The sequence below is a fragment of the Uloborus diversus genome, chromosome 1 (genome assembly GCF_026930045.1).
Source record: "Uloborus diversus isolate 005 chromosome 1, Udiv.v.3.1, whole genome shotgun sequence".
NCBI classification, from domain to species: domain Eukaryota; kingdom Metazoa; phylum Arthropoda; class Arachnida; order Araneae; family Uloboridae; genus Uloborus; species Uloborus diversus.
Genome location: NC_072731.1, coordinates 78,927,927 through 78,949,642, shown reverse-complemented (window position 1 = coordinate 78,949,642; position 21,716 = coordinate 78,927,927). Strand labels below are relative to the sequence as shown.

The following is a 21,716-nucleotide window of genomic DNA, read 5'->3' as shown; positions in this document are numbered from 1 at the left end:
GAGGAAGCGAGCCCCCCGCACTGCGGGTACACAGATATGGGCTTGCTAAAGAGCCCTTCTGGCTTATTTCGGGTGCAAGGGATTAAGATATAGGACATTTTAATTTTGCCTTTGTGAACTGAGAGAGTCAAGCTTGTTGTTCTTTGTGCTATAAGTGTTACATAAAAAGGCTTCAAAAAGAAAGTTAGTTGAACTTAAAATTAATAAAAAGTATGAAATATTAAAATGAATTGAAAAAGGAGAAAGCCAAAGAAAATTAGCTGGCACATATGGAATTTCTAAAACTACGGTGTCTAATATAGTTTAAAACAAGGAAAAAATAACAAAACTGTTTGAATAGTATTTTTAATTATGGTTTCACTTTCAATAATGTTAAACAATGTAAGTTAGTTGAACAGAAAAAGTAATAAGGGTGAATTCCTCGAAAAATGAATACACGGTGCGAGAAATGACAAAAAAATATTTCAAAAAATCATTACTGCCCGTTATAAGTTGACCACCGGTCTAAGTTGACCACCAAAGTACTATACCGCGAGTGGTCAACTTACACAGATTTCACTGTATGCAAAAAATACCTAATATCGATTTTACGTTGCTCTAAAATTCGCTTTTTTCAAGAAAAAAGGTAAGGGGATGACAGATAAAAAAATGTTGGAAATCACTGTTTCAAATATTTATACTCTTTGTACTTTTGTGAATTTTATCTTTGTTAAACGAAAATAGATGAATTGGACGGTGTTATACAAAAATGAGTTATCCAACAAAAATTTTCAAAAAAATAATGAGTTATTCACATAGGCTGGCAGATAAACTGATACACTACGGGGATACAAAGACAATTTAAGCCAAATTCTGAATTAATATGTCATCTATGAAGTTCAGCTTAGAACTCAATTTACTCAAAAGTACTGCTTGGTGGGTTGACTCATTTTTGTGTAACACCGTCAATTTATTATAATTATAACCGATAGTTCAAGTTCTTATTATTTAAAGTGCTGATGACAAAAAAAAAAACACATGATGATTAAAAATATTAAACTTACCTAAAAAAGATTCTTGTCACCGTTGTATTTAAAACACATGCAATCCCATTGAGCAGTCAACACGGTGTATAACAAATGACTCGTTTTTTCCTCGGAGACGAAATTGAGGAGATATCTCAAAATTATCTAATTGGTTGAGAAAGTCATGGATCTATCTATTGCAAAGTGCTGGGAAACATAACAAAAAAAAAAAAAAAAAAAAACGAAGGATGAAAAGGGAAAAAAAAAGCTTTTTAGCAGACGTTTTGCTCCTATACATTCTATTCTTAGGATGGCGCCTTTCTCTTATTTCATTAGAAAAAGGTTCGATGTAATCTTTTCCCAGACAGTCTCAGGTCGTCTCAGATGGCCACAAAAGAATATCCCCACCCCCAATAAAACTCCTTACCAGAATTCCAGGAAACATCAATCCCGAACAGATACAAGAGACACCCATGGATCCTGAAGGCTTCGCTTCGAACGAAGACCACCCAACAAAGACATTGTTTCGTTTTCCCTACGTAACAAGATCGGTAATAGTTCGTCCTGAGAGTGACCGTTGGAAAAGGAGCGGCTGTCCTCCTCTCCCCCCCCCCCAAAAAAAGAGCAGTTCTGGCTGCAGCCCTGGACACAAGAACGGCCGGCCTAGCTAAGAACTTTTTTTTAAAATAAAATTGAGGAAAATGGTACGTACACATTGAATGCACAGAAAACGGCCCGAGTTAAGGACGGCCCATGTGGAATTTTCCACATCTCACACGTGGCCAGTCCGCCCCTGGCCTTCTCCCCTTGAAGTTTGAATTTTGATTATTTCTTCCTTGAGAAATATTGCGATCTCATGAATTAGATCTATTCCTTGTTTGTCTCTGTTGATTCATATCTCTATCTTTTATATAACACTCAGATAGCTTCTGATTTGCACCTTCACAATAATGACATCTGAAGTTAAACTGCCCTTGTCCCCTATTGTGAGTGAACGAATCCCTACCTGTGTTGGGAATTCGAAATAATATTACCAATTATTTACGTTTATTTTGATGTATTTGGCTTTAATTAAATCCCTATTTTCTTTTATCTTGCAAAGTCACAAATGCTAATTTCAATGTTTGTAACGTATTTCCCGATCTTAGATACGTGCGTGCCTTACATCATGAAATGACAAAGTTCCTTTTTCATTTGATTGGCCGCCGTTCTAACATCGAGAAATGCGTATCTCAAATGCATGTCTTGAAATCCATGCAAATGTCTCTGGCTGGCTATATATGTTGCTTTGGTAGCTCAGTTGCTCTCTCTCTCTCTCTCTTTTAAGGCGCCGTATTTTAGTTTCATGGTCAGCCAAGTCGGCTGATTGCCGTCATGCTCTCGATTAGGCACTTTATAATTGTAAACTTTGTCTGCAAACCTTATGTTCAAATTACTGAGACCTCGATTACATAAATGACTCTTCATTAGTCATATTACAAATTCATCAATAATGGTTTTGCATGTTTTACTAAATTATCTATGCTTCAAGAGAACTTATTTTGCAATTTCATATTTCATTTGCAAATAGCTCGCCAAGGATATCACTGTATTATATCACCATGGAGGAATTAAAAAGACATAATTTCAACCACAGGTATTGTTTTCTGAAAAGGACTCCAATTACACTCTGCAACTCAAAAGGGCACTAATTAAATTAGTCATCGGTGTGATAACTTCGTTGAAATAATCTCATAGCACAATAACCTGTATGTGCGTTTCTGTAAGAATTCCCCCTAAACTCCCCTGATTAGTGTTTCTACCCCCTTGCTAATGTACATTAACAGCGTTCGCTTGCGCTCTTAGTGCTTGTACTTCTTTGCTTAATATGCTAATTGAATGGTCAATTCACCAACAATTTTGTTTTGTACTCTACTTACATTCCCAATTTCTGATTGACTTACTGACGCCTTGTGAATTTTATTGTTTTTCTCCTCTTGCGAAGTGATTGATATTGCTTCATCTAACGTTCGTGGGTTCTTACTCAAAACAAATCGCTGAATGACTACTTTCCATCCCTCTCGAAATGTTGCTAAAATCTAATTCTGGTTAGTCTCCCTTAATTCTGGCATTATTACCATATTCCCTACACTATAAACCTGGTCTCCAACTTTCCTAACTCTTAGGTCAAAATCAATTGCACTTTCTGTTGGTTTTTGAGAGCATGTTGCCAATTCATGTAATGCGCCTGTAATTGAAATTTTCCTTTCAAACCGTTCTGTAAGCAAATTTGCTACCGTGTCGAAATCCTTCTCTCATGCTACTATCGAAATAAACAATTCAGCTGTCCCTGTGAGTTTAAGTTTTAGAATGGACAGTTTTTCTTCACCTGACCAATCACTTAGCGGTCCCACTTCGTTTATTTTCCTCAAAAATTTATTAATGCTAACCGTGTCGTCCCCGGAAAATTTTGGAACTAAGTCTATTAATGCCATATTGGCTGTGTTGCTTTGAACTATTATGTTTTGTGCTTGTCTGCCTCTATGATACATTATGACGCCTTATGACACACACTCAGAGACACATCTAATTGAGTCATCAGACAAAATTTTTCCAAAAGTATTAGATAATTTAAACGAGCAAGAAAGAAAAATATAGATAGAAGCAGGCTAGATAGAAAAGAGGAATGTTACAATTATCAGGTGGGATTGCTTTGTTTTGTAAAGAACCGAAATATAAAGAAAAATATTTCTGCTAAGTTGAGAACTAAATATGAGGGACCATACAGAGTTATCGAGAGATATACCAATGTTAACTATAAGATCAGACATGTTGAGAATACTAGAAAAGTGTTAAGGGTCCATGTTAATAGATTAATTCCTTTCACTCAGAAGTTTAGTTATTTACATTCGACAGGAAACAAAACCATTAATGAGGACACAGGTCGCAGGGCTCCCAACACATTTCAGCCATAGAAAAGGGTAAAAGAGGACCACTTTGAATCAAAAAGGGGACCAAAGAGGAGCAGTTAGGACTAAAAAGAGGACCTTGGGAGGACCATTCATAGTTGAACCCAGGGAAGCACCAAAAGGCAAATTAGCTGCCTGGCACTAAATACGTGAAGATAATTCGTTAATTAACCATAATAATGATTTTTAACGATAAATTCTTATCACCTTCTGTACAAATGAATTCTGTACAAATGAACTATATTATTTACACAAACATTTGGATGGGGGGGGGGTGACAAGCAACCATGTAACTGATCATCTTACAGAGTAACTTTAATTGAAAAATAAATTTTCTGCTAATTAACAGGTAAAAACTGGCTAATTAAAAATAATCACCTAAGTGACTGATGAATCAGTGCATACCTAATTAAGACCTTTTAGATACAGTTATTACAGTAAACACCTTAGCACATAGTAGTTTACAAAATTTTTCACATAACCAGTTTAAAGGGAATGGGGTGATTTAATTCAGTCAAACTACTACTTTTAGTCATTGAAATGGATAGAATGAGGAAAAAAACAACATGGACCTAAAAAATACTTTCATTTTCCCAACAGTTTCTTTTAAATTAATTTTTTTAAATGTCCGATTTTTCAAACAAGGCATGGCCTTTATGATGTCACAAATGATGCACTTTGACTCATCTTTCTACCACATTTCCACGTTATGATAATCCAGCAGCGAATTAAAATTGCGCTTTACGTTTTCTATCAACCATATCGTTGCCAATGCACGTGAGTAAAGATACGAATTAAATATTTTGTACTATGAATGGCAACACTGAATGGCATTTCATCATTTGTGATTTTACACCACAGAAGTGTAAACAATGAAATCGCACCGATTTAACTAATTTTTTTAAAATACTAAACTTAAAGAAATTATTTAAAAAATGGTCAGATCCTATGTTTTTATGCATGCTCTTTCAGAAAAAAAATACTTTTAAAATTTTGGAAACGACCCTATTCATTTTGATATAAGGTACAGCAAAACAAGAAGATGTAGTTTAGAGCCTAGGAGGTCCCCCTCCACAGTCCTTGGTTTTTACACATATTTCCAGCCTAAATATGGCAAGTTTATATACATATGAGAGTTTATGACCAAACACCAAAGCACAGGAGGTAATTTCTGGCTATGCTACTGACTGACTAAGTGCAAATCATTTATTAATATGCTAAGTATCCAAATCATATCTTCAGATGTATGTATTGTTGTTCGGGCACCAAAAAATGTAGTAACTGTCTTCAAGTATGTATAAAAATTATTGAGAAAGAAAATTATTTATTAAAGTCACCACACCCAAAAATATACAATCGCTGCTTAAAGCGATAAATACACAAAATGTAAATTTGAGCTTGCTTTTACTGGATAACTTAATGTAATAAATAAATGTGTAAGTTCAGATTCATAGAGCTATATTTTCAAATTAAAATTACTCATTAGTTTTAAAAATTTAGTTTTTAAAAATAAAATTCAATAATATAGTTTGAGGTAGCACATGTCAAAACAGCTTCCAATTTTCGAAAATATCAAAATAATTACAAGATGCAAAAGGATTGAGATCTTGACACGAGAATCAAATTTTCGCGAAGTATGTTCACTGTTCGCATAATTTCCAAAAAAAAAAAAAAAAAAAAATCTCTAAAACTAAATATGACTAAAATTGAAAATAAAATACGCTAGTCTAGGATAGCATATGTCAAAATAACTTCCGATTGACAAAAATATCAAATTATTTACAAGATGCAAAAAGATTGAAATCTCAGACACGACAAGCAATTTTCCGCTAAGTGCGAATAAGTTCAATGTTGCCATGGTTTCGAAAAATAAAGTAGTTTATTGTCTATTAAAATCAAACAAAAAATAAACTAATCTATGGCGGAGTGTGTCAAAATAACTTCTGATTGACAAAAATATCAAATTACTTACAAGATGCAAAAAGATTGAAATCTCAAACACGACAAGCACTTTCCGCGAAGTGCGAGAAAGTTCAATGTTGCTACGGTTCCAAAAATAAGAAAGTTTATTATCGATTAAAATTAAACAAAAAAAAGCTAATCTATGGTGGCGTATGTCAAAATAACTTCCGATTGCCAAAAATATCAAAATATTAACAAGATGCAAAAAGATTGAAATCTAAGACACGACAAGCAATTTTCCGCGAAGTGCGAATAAGTTCAATGTTGCCATGGTTTCGAAAAATAAAGTAGTTTATTGTCTATTAAAATCAAACAAAAAATAAACTAATTTATGGCGGAGTGTGTCAAAATAACTTCTGATTGACAAAAATATCAAATTACTTACAAGATGCAAAAAGATTGAAATCTCATACACGACAAGCACTTTCCGCGAAGTGCGAGAAAGTTCAATGTTGCTATGGTTCCAAAAATAAAAAAGTTAATTGTCTATTAAAATTAACACCTCCTTAGATTAGCTTATTTTTTGGTTATGTCAAAATAACTTCCGATTGCCAAAAATATCAATATATTTTCAAGATGCAAAGGGATTGAAATCTCAAAATCCAGCAAGCAATTTTTGGTGAAGTTCAAAAAAGTTTGATGTTACCATAGTTCAGAAAAAAAAGTAGTTTATTATCGATTGTAATCAAACATAAAATAAGCTAATCTAAGTTAATGAATGTTAAAATAACTTCTGATTGTCAAAAATATCAAAATATTAACCAGATGCAAAGAGATTGAACTCGCATACACAGGAAGTAATTTTTTTGTGATGCTACATATCGAACACAAGTTCAGAAAATTGCACTGATAAAACATTCTTGATTTTTTTCAAGGTTTTTCAAGGGTGTTTTAACCCGTAAGAAATATCGGTAGCAAAATGCTTTGATTTGACGTCATAACTCCTCCCCCAAATCTCTCCATTTGCTAGATTTCCATGTTACAGCGGTTGAAGGAGGAGTAATGACGTCAATCTGAGGCGAAATAATACCAGAAAGTCAGGTTGATAGAAAAACGGTGCCGTGTGTTCGGGCGTAAAAAACGACAGCACACAATATCTTATAATGTAATGAAAATTTTTAAAATCTGATTTTTGAGTAAAAACAATATAAAAGCGGACTAAACGGACCAAAATGTTAAAAAGCGGTCTAAAGCGGACTTTACCCTAAAAAACGGACTTTGGCGGGAAAAGCGGACCATTTGGGAGCCCTGAGGTCGAGATGCCACGCAATGTTCAACTAAGTAATGTGTCAAGTGATGCTCTCAATAGGAACATACTAGAAAATAATGTGCAAAGGTATAACCTGAGAAAAAGATAGCATTTTTTTCTCCCTCTCAGTTTGATATGTTTATCACCCATTCTTTTTTTTTTTTTTTAAAGTTGTATTACATTTTTTTTCTTCCTTGTGCATGTGTATGTTCTTAATTTAAAGATAAAAAAGTTTGGGGATAACATATAGGGATTTTGATTTCATCGAGCTCGCCATTTGTTGGTTTCTTGGTCAATTTTTGTCAACAATCTGTTCGTAAGCACGAATCGATAACCACAGCCAGGGGTTCGGTTTAAGCCTATGTGGGGAGGGGGAGGGGGGGGGTCCTTAACTTGCTTAATTAAGTTTTCTTTTTTCAAAAAAAAAGTCAACAACAGTTTTTTTTTTTTTTTTGTTTTGTTTTTTTATTAGCTTAGTTGCAAAATTAGTAAATTTCCTTTCAGAAAATTTTGAAAGCTCTCACAGTGGCATCCAATTGCATGGCAAAAAAGAAAAAAAAATCTTCGAGGTTAGATTTTTTTAGCAAAATAAGGAAAAAAAAGTATTTACAGGAGAGTGGTGGACTTACTGTGGCAAAAGTCAGAGAAAACAAATTTTCAAAAAAAAAAAAAAGAAAAAAAAATTTTTTTACTTACAGGAAAGTAGTTATAAGTTCACCTAAGTCTTTGAATTTGAGTTGTAAGTATCATGTAAGAAAAGTGTAACTCTTGGATTATAGCTAAACGTCCTGTTACTGCAAATTTTGAACTTTGAATCTCATCGAAAGTGGAAATTTTTTTGTGATTTGGGACTTCTGTTGCTCAGATCTCTGATGCAGGAGATGTACTGATTCACCACATAACCGGAAACAGCATGACAGTGGAACTAAGATCAGCTCAGAAGTATTTTCAGCACTTCCTGTGCCTTTATTACACCCGACAGACTCGAGTTGCTCTACTGGATTCTACAACAGGACCGGCACAAAGGTTACAATTCCTTAATCTTTCCAAACAAGTGAAAATACTGAGATCTTTGACTGCGACTTCAGACAAACTCACTTTGTGCAACTGCTGTCCTTGTTGAACTTTTTTTTTACACAAGCTGGACATCATGTCGCTTAATTAGCTAAAACGGTGTTGGCGTTCTCTCTATGCACAAGATGATGACATTTTATGAAAAAAAAAACTTTCTCATCTGCAGATTTTAGAATTTTTGTCATTTGTACTTCAAGAAATAATTATTTTGTTAATGTGTTATTGCATGAGATATTCCAGAGAAACTTTTGTTGAAGTGTACCTACAGTATTTTGAACTATTTTGTACCAATTGTATAATGTGTAACCTGTTTCTTACAGAAGCTGGACATCATGTCGCTTAATTAGCTAAAACGGTGTTGGTGTTCCCTCTATGCACAAGATGATGACATTTTATGAAAAAAAAACCTTTCTCATCTGCAGATTTTAGAATTTTTGTCATTTGTACTTCAAGAAATAATTATTTTGTTAATGTGTTATTGCATGAGATATTCCAGAGAAACTTTTGTTGAAGTGTACCTACAGCATTTTGAACTATTTTGTACCAATTGTATTATGTGTAACCTGTTTCTTATTAAGTGGTTGTTTTTGAAGGGAGTGAGGAGTGTGGCGGAGAAATCCGTACGTTACAGGTGATTCCTGCAAGATGGCGCCTGCAGCACAGGCAGCACGCAGAAACCCCCAATCAGAGAGAAAACCCCTTACATCCTTTTTTAGAGAGCAGTTGGGTGTCGAGACGAAAAGGTGACGTATGCGCTCTGAGCTCCGGCAAGAGAAACGATGTCGTCCCACAGTAAGTCCACTGCACTCCCTCTCCCATATAACTGCACAGTCTAGTCCAGACTTACGCAAGGGATGCATTCCAAGACTCCTCGTGTAAGGTGAAATTTCCCAATGAGGAAAAACTTATACAATTTTTTTAGAAACATACCAAAATCTTTTACACATTCGTAAACACCCCTCAAACTGCTTCAAAGCATTACTCAACGATACATTACCATTTCTTGCACGGGGAACTATACTTTTACTGTATTTAAAAAATAAAAAAGCTGTTTTATTCAACATAATAACATAATTTACTCAAAGATGCACAAAATGAATGATCAATGGGTAGGAAAGACATACAATAAAACACAGTATGTAGTAATAATAAACTGCTACACTATCATAGTACTGTACAGTAGATACAGTAATAATATTCAGGAGTTAAAAATGAAGGTGATGAATTATTCTACATGATCAAATCGTTATTCTTATCTAATATATTTTAAAACAGTTGCTTTGCCTTGTCTTTTATAACATTTCCATTTATGGCAACAGCCCCTCTTCCCGTTCTCTTTAATTCACAATACAAGAGCAGCTTCCATTTTTATAGCATTTACTTTACTTAGACTCTGCAAGTTGCAATATTGAAATTTTGAACTTTTACGGTTCTTTTTGTTTTGTCTTTTAATTGTATTATGGAAAATTCACTCATACTTATTACAAAGGACATTTTGTAATTTTTCAAGCATATCGAGAATCTTGACCTTTTTTTTCTTGTTGGAAACTTTTTCCCCCCCACCTTCACAAATTTTAGATGAAACAGCACGCTAAGGTGGCATTATATTTCATCTACTTTAATGTTTAGAATGAAAAAAAAAAAAAAAGAAGATGCTGAGCGGTTTTTGATGCACTAACAACATGATGCGTTGGTTTGATGTAGGTTGAACTTTCGCTCGTTTTTTATCGTGGATAATTCTTTAATTTTTCATCAAGCTACAAAAATAATGTATCATTTTACTTTCTTTTCAGCGACATCAGCAAAAAACAAACAAACAATTCACATTGTGGCTGTTTTTCGAAAAATTACCATAAAAATAATCAGAATTTTTAGTTAATGTTGTCAAGTGCAAATATTTTTGCATGGGCAGCGGCGTACCCAGGGGGTGGGCTGATAGGGCTACAGCCCCCTCCCCGAAATTTTCAAAATTAATTATAAAAATTATAATAAAGAACAAGTTTTTTTTTATGATGTATTTTTGAAATCTTACATTCGTATTGATATCAGAAAAGCGATACATGAACTTTTCTTAGTTACAGTTCATAAGTATCCCCCCCCCAGCTAAAAGACTTTCGAGCTCAGCCCCCCCCCCCCCCCGAACTGATTTGTCTGCGTACGCCGCTGTGCATGGGTAAGCTAGTAAAAAATGTTACCCCTTGCCCTCATGAGTTCATAGCAAATTATAACTTTTGAATTTATAATGAAAAATTCTAGATTTGTAAGTAACTTTACCTCTTAAAAATTCTTCTGGGATTTTTAAATTTCTTAAAAGATGCCATTCTTCATCTCCTCGAGGTAGATCCAAGTCAGATGCTAATTCTAATATTGTAATGCCTAAGCTGATCAGGAGAACAAAATATCATAATATATCAATAAAATAATCATCAAAGTAGCATAAATATTTAAATAACTACTTGTTAAAAAAAAATACAAAAATAGAGTAAATTAAAATATAAATGCACAAAATAATATTCAAACCGCTCACCAGAGCAGACAGAAATAACTTCTAGAGGGGGTTTTTTGATCAAAAATGCCTTCTCCCCCAAAATACTTTCTGGAGGGTTTTTTTTTTTAAATCAAAATAACCTTCTGAATGGAGTTTTTTTTAATCAAACCAGCCCTTTCATACGAATAAACTACTGTATTAGAATTTGCATTTATGTTAAAACCAATGCTTCTGGGGGATCTTTTCACCCCCTTCTCACTGCGCCACTGAAACTGCTTCAAAAAGGTATTTCAGGTTGTTATAACTTATTCTTGGACTTAACTAAATAACTCGACATTTAATGCTTGACAAAAATTAGTTAAAATTAAGATAAATCATCCTTGATTATCCATCATAAAAATAATATAATAAAAATATTATAAAAATAAGGAAAAAGAAATCCCTACATACCTAAAAATATCTGCAGGTTTGGAAAAAAACACCTTGCATTAATTCAGGAGCTATGTATCTAGGATCACCTTCTATGGCATCAGTTACATCTGACTATAACATTAAAAATAAATCAATTTCAACATAGTATGCATTTTGCAAGATATAACAAGGATAACCTATTCGTTAAAACAACTTGAATTAGTTGCGACAACAACTAGTTGTGTGTAGAATGTCAGAAATGTTAAGTCACAACTCTTGCATTTTACTGATGTCTGAAAATAGTGATACGAAAGTTATACAGTAAATTTCCAAGCATTGGAACACGGATGTAAAGAAAAACATTTTCACTAAAAACTTCCTTTGGGTAAAAAAAAAGTAAGAAAAAGAATGATGTTGATGTCTGATCGTCAAGAAATTTCAAAGCACTGCATTTAATAATTAGACTATAGAAATAAAAGAAAAAAAATATAGAAAATAATTGTGATGTCAGATTTTATTGCAGTCCTTTTTCTAGGAATTCATTGTGATTGTGGCCAGTTCAATTATTCATTTGCAATTATTTCAGAATCTAATTATATATCAGAACAAATCCTTTAATGGGGGGGGGGAGGAATAATCAAATTTATCTACATTAGATGACATTTAAATGAAAAAAAAAAAAAAAGGATGAGAGTCATTGAAAATTTAAAAAAATTAAAAACCCGGAGTCGGAGTCAGCATAACTCCGACTCCACAACCTTGCTTTAGGCTATGCGACTGCATTTTAAAAGTACTTTTTAATTTCTAAGTTCCTGTTAGTTTTAAAAAGTTAAGTTCCCACAGCCTTTAAATGCCAAATCTGTATAGAATAAAGCTGAAGAAAATGAAGAAGAAAGTGCTAATCTTTTATGAGAATAAAACATTTTTGTTATTCTCATATAGCTTTGTTGTTGAACTTTCTAAGTGTTTATGATTTTAAAGTAATTAACAATAAGGTTACGAGTTTAAACATAATTTCTTTTATTTTTTCCAACTATTTCGTTACATTGCAAAAGAAATAGTTCTCAAAAAGATGAAAATATAATGCGATATGTCACAAATCTGTAAAAAAAAAAAAAAAACTGGGAATTGCGTAAAAGGAAATTTGATAAGTTTTTTTCTTATATAATTTCTTTCCTGGTGATCAAAAAAAAAAAAAAAAAAATCTGTGATTCAAAAAGTAGTTTATTACCTCCAGACTTAGATAAAATGGAGAGATTTCTGCCAAACACAAAATCCTAACTGGAAAATTTTCTGCAAATAATTATTTCGCCTAACTCACCCTTGAATAAAGAAGTAAATTTATATTCAAATATAAAAGAGTTCAAAAAAAAAAAAAAAAGCTTTAAATCATTTTTTTTTTTTTTTTTTTTTTTTACAATAACATAGTTTGTGCTTATTTTTCACCAACTGAAGAAAACTGCCAAAAACCATTATTTTTTTCAGACATGTGCATTAAAAGGCGTTTCCAAATAGGCTTCAGCAGAAATAAACTGTGAATTTTTTAAAAATTCCTTAAAAAAAAAGTTTTTTTTTCTTTTCTAAATTAACGTTAGCAGTTTGTAAAAAGTTTCTGCAGAGGCAAAAATTTTCTGTGAACGCCGTTTGTGTTTTTGTCTATGTTATGCAAGACTGTATACCTCATAATTTTAGCTAAATGCAAGACTGTATACCTCATAATTTTAGCTAAAAGTCTAATTAAGTAGGTTTTTTTTCTTTAAATGTTTCTGAAAAAGTTGGTTTCTTAAAATAAATTTTAGGAAGACAACACAATACTTTGTTTTTGCTTTACTTTAATTTTCATGAGCTCATCATTATCATGAAAATTTGAGCCATACGAAATATTTAAACTTTCTGTTCTATTCAAATACAATTCACTAAATATATCATCTCGCAAAGTCACTGATACGTTCATTTTCGTAAAAATTACAACTCGTGAAAGTGCTTTTACAGTTAGTAAACTGTTAATAAATTGAAATAAATCTGCATTTGTTTAAAAAGTACTGTATTAAACAGCCCTACATTCTCGATGAAAAAATACTAACAGTTTTAATCATAAAATTAAAATTTTAATCAACAAATTATCTGTGTATTCTTACTCTTTTTAAGCAAAACAAACAAAAAATGAAGGGAAAGAAAAACATATCTCCGAGCGATGGAAGTCCCCACCCTAAATTGCACTTGTTACTGAACATATTGAAAAAAATTTGACTAGGTATAACCATGGGTGCAAGTTTGGTAATGTGTTCAAGACGGAAAATATTTTCAGCCCCCCCCCCCCCCAGCATACGTGCTAAAGGAAAAATTTATGTGTATAAATGTTGTAGATTTTAACAATGCCAATTTTTGAATCTGTGTTTAATTTGAATTTTAAGTCTTTAAATTGTAATATTTAAGCGTTATTGTAATTCCAAAAACCTAAAAACCGCCAATAACGGGGGGGGGGGGGGGGGGGGGGGGGTCTGGGGAGCTCTCCCCCAGAAATTTTTTAAATTGAAGTCCAAAAAGCGCAATGGTAGGCCATTTTAGTAACGTTCAGGGAAAGGAGGCTTAGGGACCTCTTACATCAATTATTTCAAACTGATAGTCCCCAAAATCAATATTGGGCGACCTTCAAAAGAAATAGAGAAAGAGGGGGGGGGGGGGGGACGCTCTGGGCTCTTCCCGAAATTGAAGCTTTAAAAACGAAATTGCACTCCATTTTTCATACGTTTATATGCTTTTTGAATGCATTATCGAAGGGCTGGAGTTCAGGAACCCTACCCTACTTCAGCAATATTTTGAAATTAAAGTTCTAAAAACGCAATTTTAGACGATGTTTTAAAAGGAAGGGGTAAAAGCGGTTCGCAGCTCCCCGCCATTAGTTTTTTGCCGATCGTAAACATTTTTATTGCAAGCAATAAGATCGCTTGAGACATAAGATTTTCACTTTTGCAACATAAATCAGTTCTGATCGGAAAGTTTCCCAAGGTAGTGCCAGAAAAGAAAGAAAGGTGGGGGAAGGGTATGGGCGACTAATGATAATGGACTGGCACCACTCCCCCATACAGTCTTCATTTGAAAAAGAATTCTTTTTTAGATAGCAGGTGGTGAAATTAGCAATAAAAAAAACCGCTTCAGTAAAGTAGATATATTTTTTAAACGAGGTACACTTTCCAATATTCATTAATTAAAAAAAGAAATAGGGTAACTGAATCCTTACCCCAGGCGGGGCACCCGAATCACATACCTTTTGAGGCACTCAAATATAGCCTAAAGTGGCGTTTTAAATATTTCAGCATCAAAAAATTTTCGGAAGAGAACTCCCGAACCCCTTCCTCTGAGTTCACCACAAATGTCCTAAATTTGAATTTTTAAGGATGCAGTTTCTAAATTTTTTTCTAGGAATAGTACCCTTCCTTACCTAAAACATGACTTATGACCGCCTAAAAGTTTTAATACCTTAATTTCAGAAACTTTTTGAAAGATTCTTCCTATACCCCACCCCTTAAATCATACAAAGATAGCCCAAAACAGAGTTCTTAAAATTTTAGAAACGGAAATATTTCGGGCTGGGCGACGGAATACCTCCCCCCCCCCCCCTCCTCCTCTCATTGTGTTTAATAAAAGGCAATGTAAGTTTGTGTTTGAGATTTATTTTTCTATTGAAAGAGCAACTCCCCAAAATTTTAAGACTTCAATTTTGAAAATGTTTCGAGAAAGAACCCCCTCCCCCCCCCTGAATTCCACTCAAAAAATAGCCAAAATAGCCTTTCAATACTTCAGCATGGAGAAATTTTCGGGGGAGAGAGCACCCGAACTCCTTCCCCTAAGTTCACTAAATTTGACTTCAATTTGCGGTTCCCCCTTTTCATCACAGAAGTTTTAAGAATTTAAGTTCCAAAATTCATTGAGAGAAAGCCTTCGAATTCCCCCTTATTAAGGCTTCCAAAGATGACCTAAAGCTGAGTTCTGAACAAGGGCACCCAAACAGGGGGCAAGTGGGGGCTCAAGTCCCCCCCCCCCTTTAAAATTAGAACTTCCTTGCTTTTAGTACTTTTTTCTTTGCAAAACTGAAAAACATTTCTTCTCCAGCCTATAATGAATAGGTTATTAAAAATATCAAATTTTAATAACTCTTATCTGTGCTGAAATCGGTCTCTACGGGGAAAATATCCTGCTAAACCATGGGTAAAATATCTGAGCCCCCCCTTTAAATTTTGCATATGGGCGTCCATGGTTCTGAATACTTCAGCTTTGAATAATTTTCGGGGAAGGGGGACCCCGAGCCCCAAGACGGTCTAAAAGTTGCACTTTTAAGACTCCACTTTCGGAATTTCGCCTAAAGAGAGCCCCCCCCCCCTCTTGACATTACTAAAGACAACCTAAAAGTTTTATGACTTCAATTACAAACACTTTTCGGGAGAGGGTCCCAAATTCCCTTTCTCTTAGGTCCATTTAAGCATAGTCTCAAAGAAATTTTAATACATCAGTTACAACATTTTCATGTTAGAACACCAAAACTATCTCTCATAAATTCACCAAAAAACTGCCGAAAACTAGTGTTTTTAATACTCCAGTTTTCTATTTTTTTAAACCTCCCCCTCCCCCACTTTTACATCGTTAAAGACAGCCTAAAAATTTTTGACTTTTAAATTTTTAAGAGTTTGCGGAAGAGAAATCCTGAAGCACTCCTAGCTTCAAAAATGGCTTTCAATTCAGTTTTTCAATATTTTATACTGCAGCCCTTGAGTAGCCTCCCCCCCCCCCTTAGATTGTCCAAGATATAAACGTTTTGCAATATCGTGGGTTAATTTGCGAACTTACCCTCTTTGCAAGAGCAAGGTTTTTCGCTAACTCGTGCTGCCGTTATTTTTCTCGTTTAATTTCTCTTTCTCTCTCCCCCCCCCCTATTTCCATTCTAGCGAATGTTGTATTGAATGATATTGGAATTTTGTAATTCCTCAAGTCTATTGTTAAGACTGCAGGAACGGTTGCCCATCGATGTTTCAAACCCGCTTGAATTTTCACCCCAATTTTTTCTAAAATTCCATTTGGATGCCCTTTGTTGTATTGTAAACATTTCATCTCATCAGCAATCACTCTAAATCGATGATTAAGATTCAACTTGAAGACATTTTAAGAGCGCAGATAATTTTCACTTATGCGTGTAAAGTTTGCAAAAAAAAAAAAAACTGCTAATGAAAAAAAAAAACGAAAGGATAATCGAAAATAGCAAGAGAAAAGGCTAAAATTTCAATTAGAGACGATTATTTCGAAAAATCAGGGAGAATAGCGAGCTACTCCGCGGTCTGCAATGCAGTGAGTTAGAAATAACAGAGTTTACACATTAAAAGAAAGTCAAACGGCGCGAGTCTAAAAAGTCACTCCTCCAAAAGCACGTTGCAAACAAAACAAGCCCATGGCGGAAAATCGAGAGAATGTCGATGTAAATTCGTGGTTATGGAACGATCTAGTGGTTAAAGCATATTTTTCAAACACTCAATTTTTCTTTTTTAGTAAAAACTGAAAGAAAATTCATTGAATTTCTTTCCGTCCCGACCTCCGTCTCGGAAATTTTGTCCAAGACGGAAATCCGTCCTGTGACGGAAGGTCTTGCACCCATGGGTATAACTCATTAATTTCCTAATGCAGTATCAACTGACTCAAAGATTTCACATATGGAAGTGAAATACTCTCTCTTGAGATATTATGTATATATTCAAAAAACATAAAATAATTGCAATAAAAATAGAATTCAGCCTGAACTATTTGATATTTAAAACTCTTAGCATGGAATTTTTTTTAAAATTTATTATTTCACTGATTTTAAAGAAATAAATATAAAATTTTATTTGTTTGCCTCTTAACAAGATACAGAAAACAAGCAAAATGCAAAAAATCACAGTCCCATAGCAGATGTTAAGATATAGCGATTTAAAAAAATAAAGACATCAATGGTCAAAAACGGCATATAAAGAAATTAATTTCAGTAAAATTATTTTATAATTGCCTTTTAAAACTCTACGATAAACATATTATTAAGTGCTGTTGATGCAATTGAAGTAAAAGTAAAATTAAACCCAGCAATTCAAATTTTAACTTTCATCAAGAACACAGAATTACGTATGAAACCTTTTAATTTCTGCCTTTTTTAAAAGTAAGAAAATATTTCACATATTTGTCTTCTAGCAAAACACAGTAAGCATCAAAAATGAGAAAAATTTGACTCTCATCTTGGATTCAAAAATATTGCATTTTTTAAATTATCAGAAGTATAAAAACAGCAAATAGAAAAACATATTTTAGAATACCATTTTAACAGGTCCACAAAATGAATATTATTATGTATTGAAATAATTGCTAAAAATTTGAAGTAAGGAGGAAAAAATGCAGGTGGGGACGTTAAAAGCATGATGCAAATTACCGTATTTCCAGTATTAACAAAAATATCAGGATTCTGGTATAAAATCGGAACACAAGTATTGATAATCTTAACATTTAGTATTGATAATCAAATATTGAACAAGCAATATTTGGTATCTTATAAAATATGAAAAATTTCAGCATCATTGGGATTAAACAAGAGGAAAAATAGAGAAATTCATTGTTAAGGTGACTTTGAATATATACCTGCGATGAAACACATTAGCAATAAACATATTAATGTAATAGTCAGATCTATGTAAAAATGGAAGATTGGTCTTTCTCATAAAGCATTTATTTTAATCAATTTTATAGTAAATTTAATAATTTAAATAAAAATATCTAATTACATACAATAACAGTAAAAACAAATGAAATAGGCACTGCAAAATTTATAATAATTGATTACTGTACCAAGACTCTAGCAAATAATATACAGTGCTTATTTAAACAACATTTGCATGTCAATCTTTGCATCAAAGACCATATAGCTTTGCATAAGACTGGACACTTCCGTAGAGATCAATGTTTTCGCGTTTTCTCCCACTTTAAGGAAAGCTAGTTATCAAAAAAAAAAAAAAACAACTTTACAGGCAACTTGGCAATTCAATTTTGGTGGAGAAAAGGTTTTATACTGTGCGCAACGATTATTCCCCAAGTTCTGCTGCTGCATGTCATGTGTTGTATGCCGTGGTCAGGTCCCTCTCCTTTCTCTTCTGGCAAAGGGTGGTAATTACATGGGTATTTAAGCCTAAGAGAGGGTCATCAGGAAAAAATGAAAGCAAATAAAAAAAACAAAAGCAACACAGGGGAAGTTTGTTGTATCAATAACAGGTTGTTTACGAAGATGCAAAGAGTAAAACTAAGATCTCTTTCATTTATTTTTTTGCTATTTAATTTATTTTTATTTTCCTTTTTTATTGCATATTTATTTTTATTAAATTCATTTACTTTGTACTTACTTATTTTTGAAGAGCGTGGCAAGATGTATTTTCATTTTTGTTACAATTGTTTAACTTATAAGTTTTATTTCTCTAATCACATTTTGTAATTTAATACATGACGACAAGTCATATATAAAATTGCAATTAAGTTACAATTGCGATAAAGATGAAAAAGTAGTAGAATGAAAAATATGTAGACATAATTTATTTAAGTTAAGGAAAAGTGTTTGAGCAAAACGTGGGCTTATAATTTGTCAATGTTTTTTTTTTTAATTTCTCATGTCAGAAAAGGAAAATAACAAAGTTTTTTTATTCTAAATTTTGCAACTATGAAACGAGTGAAAATTTGAAGAAATACAGAAAAAGCAATTCTAGTTCTCATTAGCTGCAAAGCATACTTGAAATTTAGACCCTTAATTACAACTTCCTGCTCTCTTTCCAAATTCAATTCAGGACTGGCTGTCTAGGGACAAGGAAGGTCCCTTGTCCATTTGCTAGACTTGCCCTCCTCCAGGGGCCTGCACAGAAATTTTGGGGTCCTTCACAAACGACTATTTTGGGCCCCCCTCCATATTGTTTACCCGTATTTTCACCCCTAGTTTTAAAAATATTGGGCCCCGTTTCAGGCTCGGGCCAACAGGTGTTCCTTCTCCCCCCCCCCCCAAAAAAAAAGCTCTTATAAAACTTACACTGCACCGATTTCGAGCAGAGGACTCGCCAAGGACTGGGCCCCTAGTTTCCGATTAGGCTAGTATCTGGTTACCAAGATATGCTAAATTCAGCTCCTTGATACATTCTGAGTAAAAAATGTAAAAATTATGATTCTCGCATTTTTGTAGCATATTTTTCAAGATAAATTTTTGTGACTGATATGTTCCATGACTTGCCATTTATTTAATACCGAATTCAGTATTTTGAAAGTTATTTTGTTATTGCTTGTTTTTATCTTACTTCTACTGCATACTGTTAATATCTTAAGCATGAGAAAAAATATCAAACTTACTTTGCTCCATTTCATTTTCTGCACTGCTGTGATTGAAAAAGAATGTTTGATTGGAGAAATATTTCGTTACATTTAACTTTTAACATTTTAAACTTTTGTGTCTTACAAAGTTATAATCATTTTGTAATACAGTGCAACTTCTGAAAAGTAAGTAAAGTGCTTTAAATAATTTCAACTGTTCTAGAGTCTTTAAAAATTATTTAAGTTTTTGAAATTCCTTGAAAAGTTCTTTAATTTTGTCTCTTATGAAGAAAATAAAGTATGAATTCTCCAAATGGCCAGAACTCTTTCGTTCTTATTTTCTAAATCTCTACACCATTTCCTTTCAACCATTTTGTACAACTTTTATACTGTAGAGCATTTGATGAAAAAAAAAGGGGGGGGGGAGATGTTGGGGAAGTGATAAAAAACAAACTGCACTAAAAGCCGACATGAGTAAATGACAATGTGTTTCTCCTTTCTCCTCTCTGTCGACCAATTTTAACGATTTGTCGAACAAGCAATTTTTATTTTGATTGATCTTGATTTGCACAAAATGCATAACTTTTAAAAGATTTTGTTTGCTTATCTTTCTTCATATTTTTGTAGTCTCAATTACCCCCAAATAATGCTTCAAAATACAGATTTTTATATCTATTTTTCCCCCGGACCCCATGAAATTATGGATGTTCTACACCCGACTTAAAGGGACACTCTCCTGTTATCCTTACCACTACAAAGGTAAATAAAAAAATAATAATAAATTAAAATAAAAATAACAGTCCAACAGTGGAATCATTAAAAATCAAGACAAAATCCTTCTATGTTAAATATTTTTATGTGTGTGTGTATTAGAGGGCAATGTGCGAATCCGTGCACCTCCCGGAAAAAAATTCTGGGTACGGCCTTGAGGAAGGCGGCTGTTCGATCTGCATACGCCTTATAAAGCGAGTCGTTTAAAGTGCGAACATTCTAAAACAAATATGAAAATGAAATTTTATTAACAAACTTCCGCTTTGTGCTTGGGATAGTAATAAATAATGTAAAGCAATGTATTCATTACGCATCATATTTGAATATTTATCATTTGAAAATGCATATATGTAACTACAAAATAAAGATTTCTGTACAATTATGACACATTGCTTCTGTACAATTATGACACATTGCTTCTGTACAATTATGACACATTGCTTCTGTACAATTATAACACATTGCTTCCACGGTTATTTGCGTCTTCACTTCTTATGGTGTTGTTTACCGAAAAGTTTTTGTGTATTTTGTATTCAAATATGTTTTCACTATCACTTTTTATAATTATGTTTGGCAAAAAAAATGAGATTGGAAACAAAGATAATTTCCTCTTTTGTGCCCATTTCTATTTTTAAGATGATCACAAGTTTACACACGGTAATTTTTATTTCCTTTGTTACAAAGTGAAGTCACGAGTTTAGTGCGATAGTTTGCGATGCTTTAGATATTTTGCTATTTATATCACATAGGAGTTTTTGGAGCTTTTTTGCGAAATTATTTTATATTTGAAACAGAGCTGCTAACCTGGCAAGTGGAACAATAGATCTTAATATCATTAAAAAAGGTTAAAAGCTGTTGAAATTATAGTCTTTAACGTTTGTCAGGCATTTCTCATTAGCATTGTGTCCTACGAAGGATTTAAACTTCGTTAAAACTGAGCGATATTCCTCACAATCGTTGCATCAAATCAAGTTGTAAATTAGACCAGCAGAATGTTGCAAGATTGCCACTCTGCACTTATTTCCTTCTAATATATATCATCATGCTGAAAAAGTTTTCTTGCAACTAGTTAGTTGATGGCATGGCAAAAGAAATAAATGTCATTTATGTTCAATCTCTTCTTTAAGTATACTACATAAACAAATTTTCTTCAAGACAAAATTCAAACAAAAATATCATTACAGAAAATAAGACTTCAGCTAAATTCAAAGTATACGGGACGTTGATTGATGAAGCTTATTTTAGAAAATTTAACACTACACATGATCAAGTGCTATTCCACCACATGGGATTTTAATTTGACAGAGGATCTTAACTTGACAAATTCACATGGGATGGGAACTACCAAGTTTTTTTGTGAAGGAAGTAAATTAGTGTGGTCAAAGATAAGAGTTTATAGATTATTTTGTGTGCAGAGCTCTTCTGTGCTATCTTCTGCGCTTCTGCGGCGAAGGACA

General features: G+C 33.2%; 1 protein-coding gene across 1 annotated transcript in view; it reads right to left on the bottom strand.

Moving 5' to 3' along the window:
* LOC129234668 (membrane-associated tyrosine- and threonine-specific cdc2-inhibitory kinase-like) overlaps positions 1-21,716 on the bottom strand; it is a 124,506-nt gene that overhangs the window by 54,609 nt on the left and 48,181 nt on the right. Inside the window, 3 exon segments of the mRNA XM_054868710.1 lie at positions 10,512-10,618; positions 11,176-11,201; positions 11,203-11,268. Coding sequence (XP_054724685.1) covers positions 10,512-10,618; positions 11,176-11,201; positions 11,203-11,268 — 199 coding nt within the window.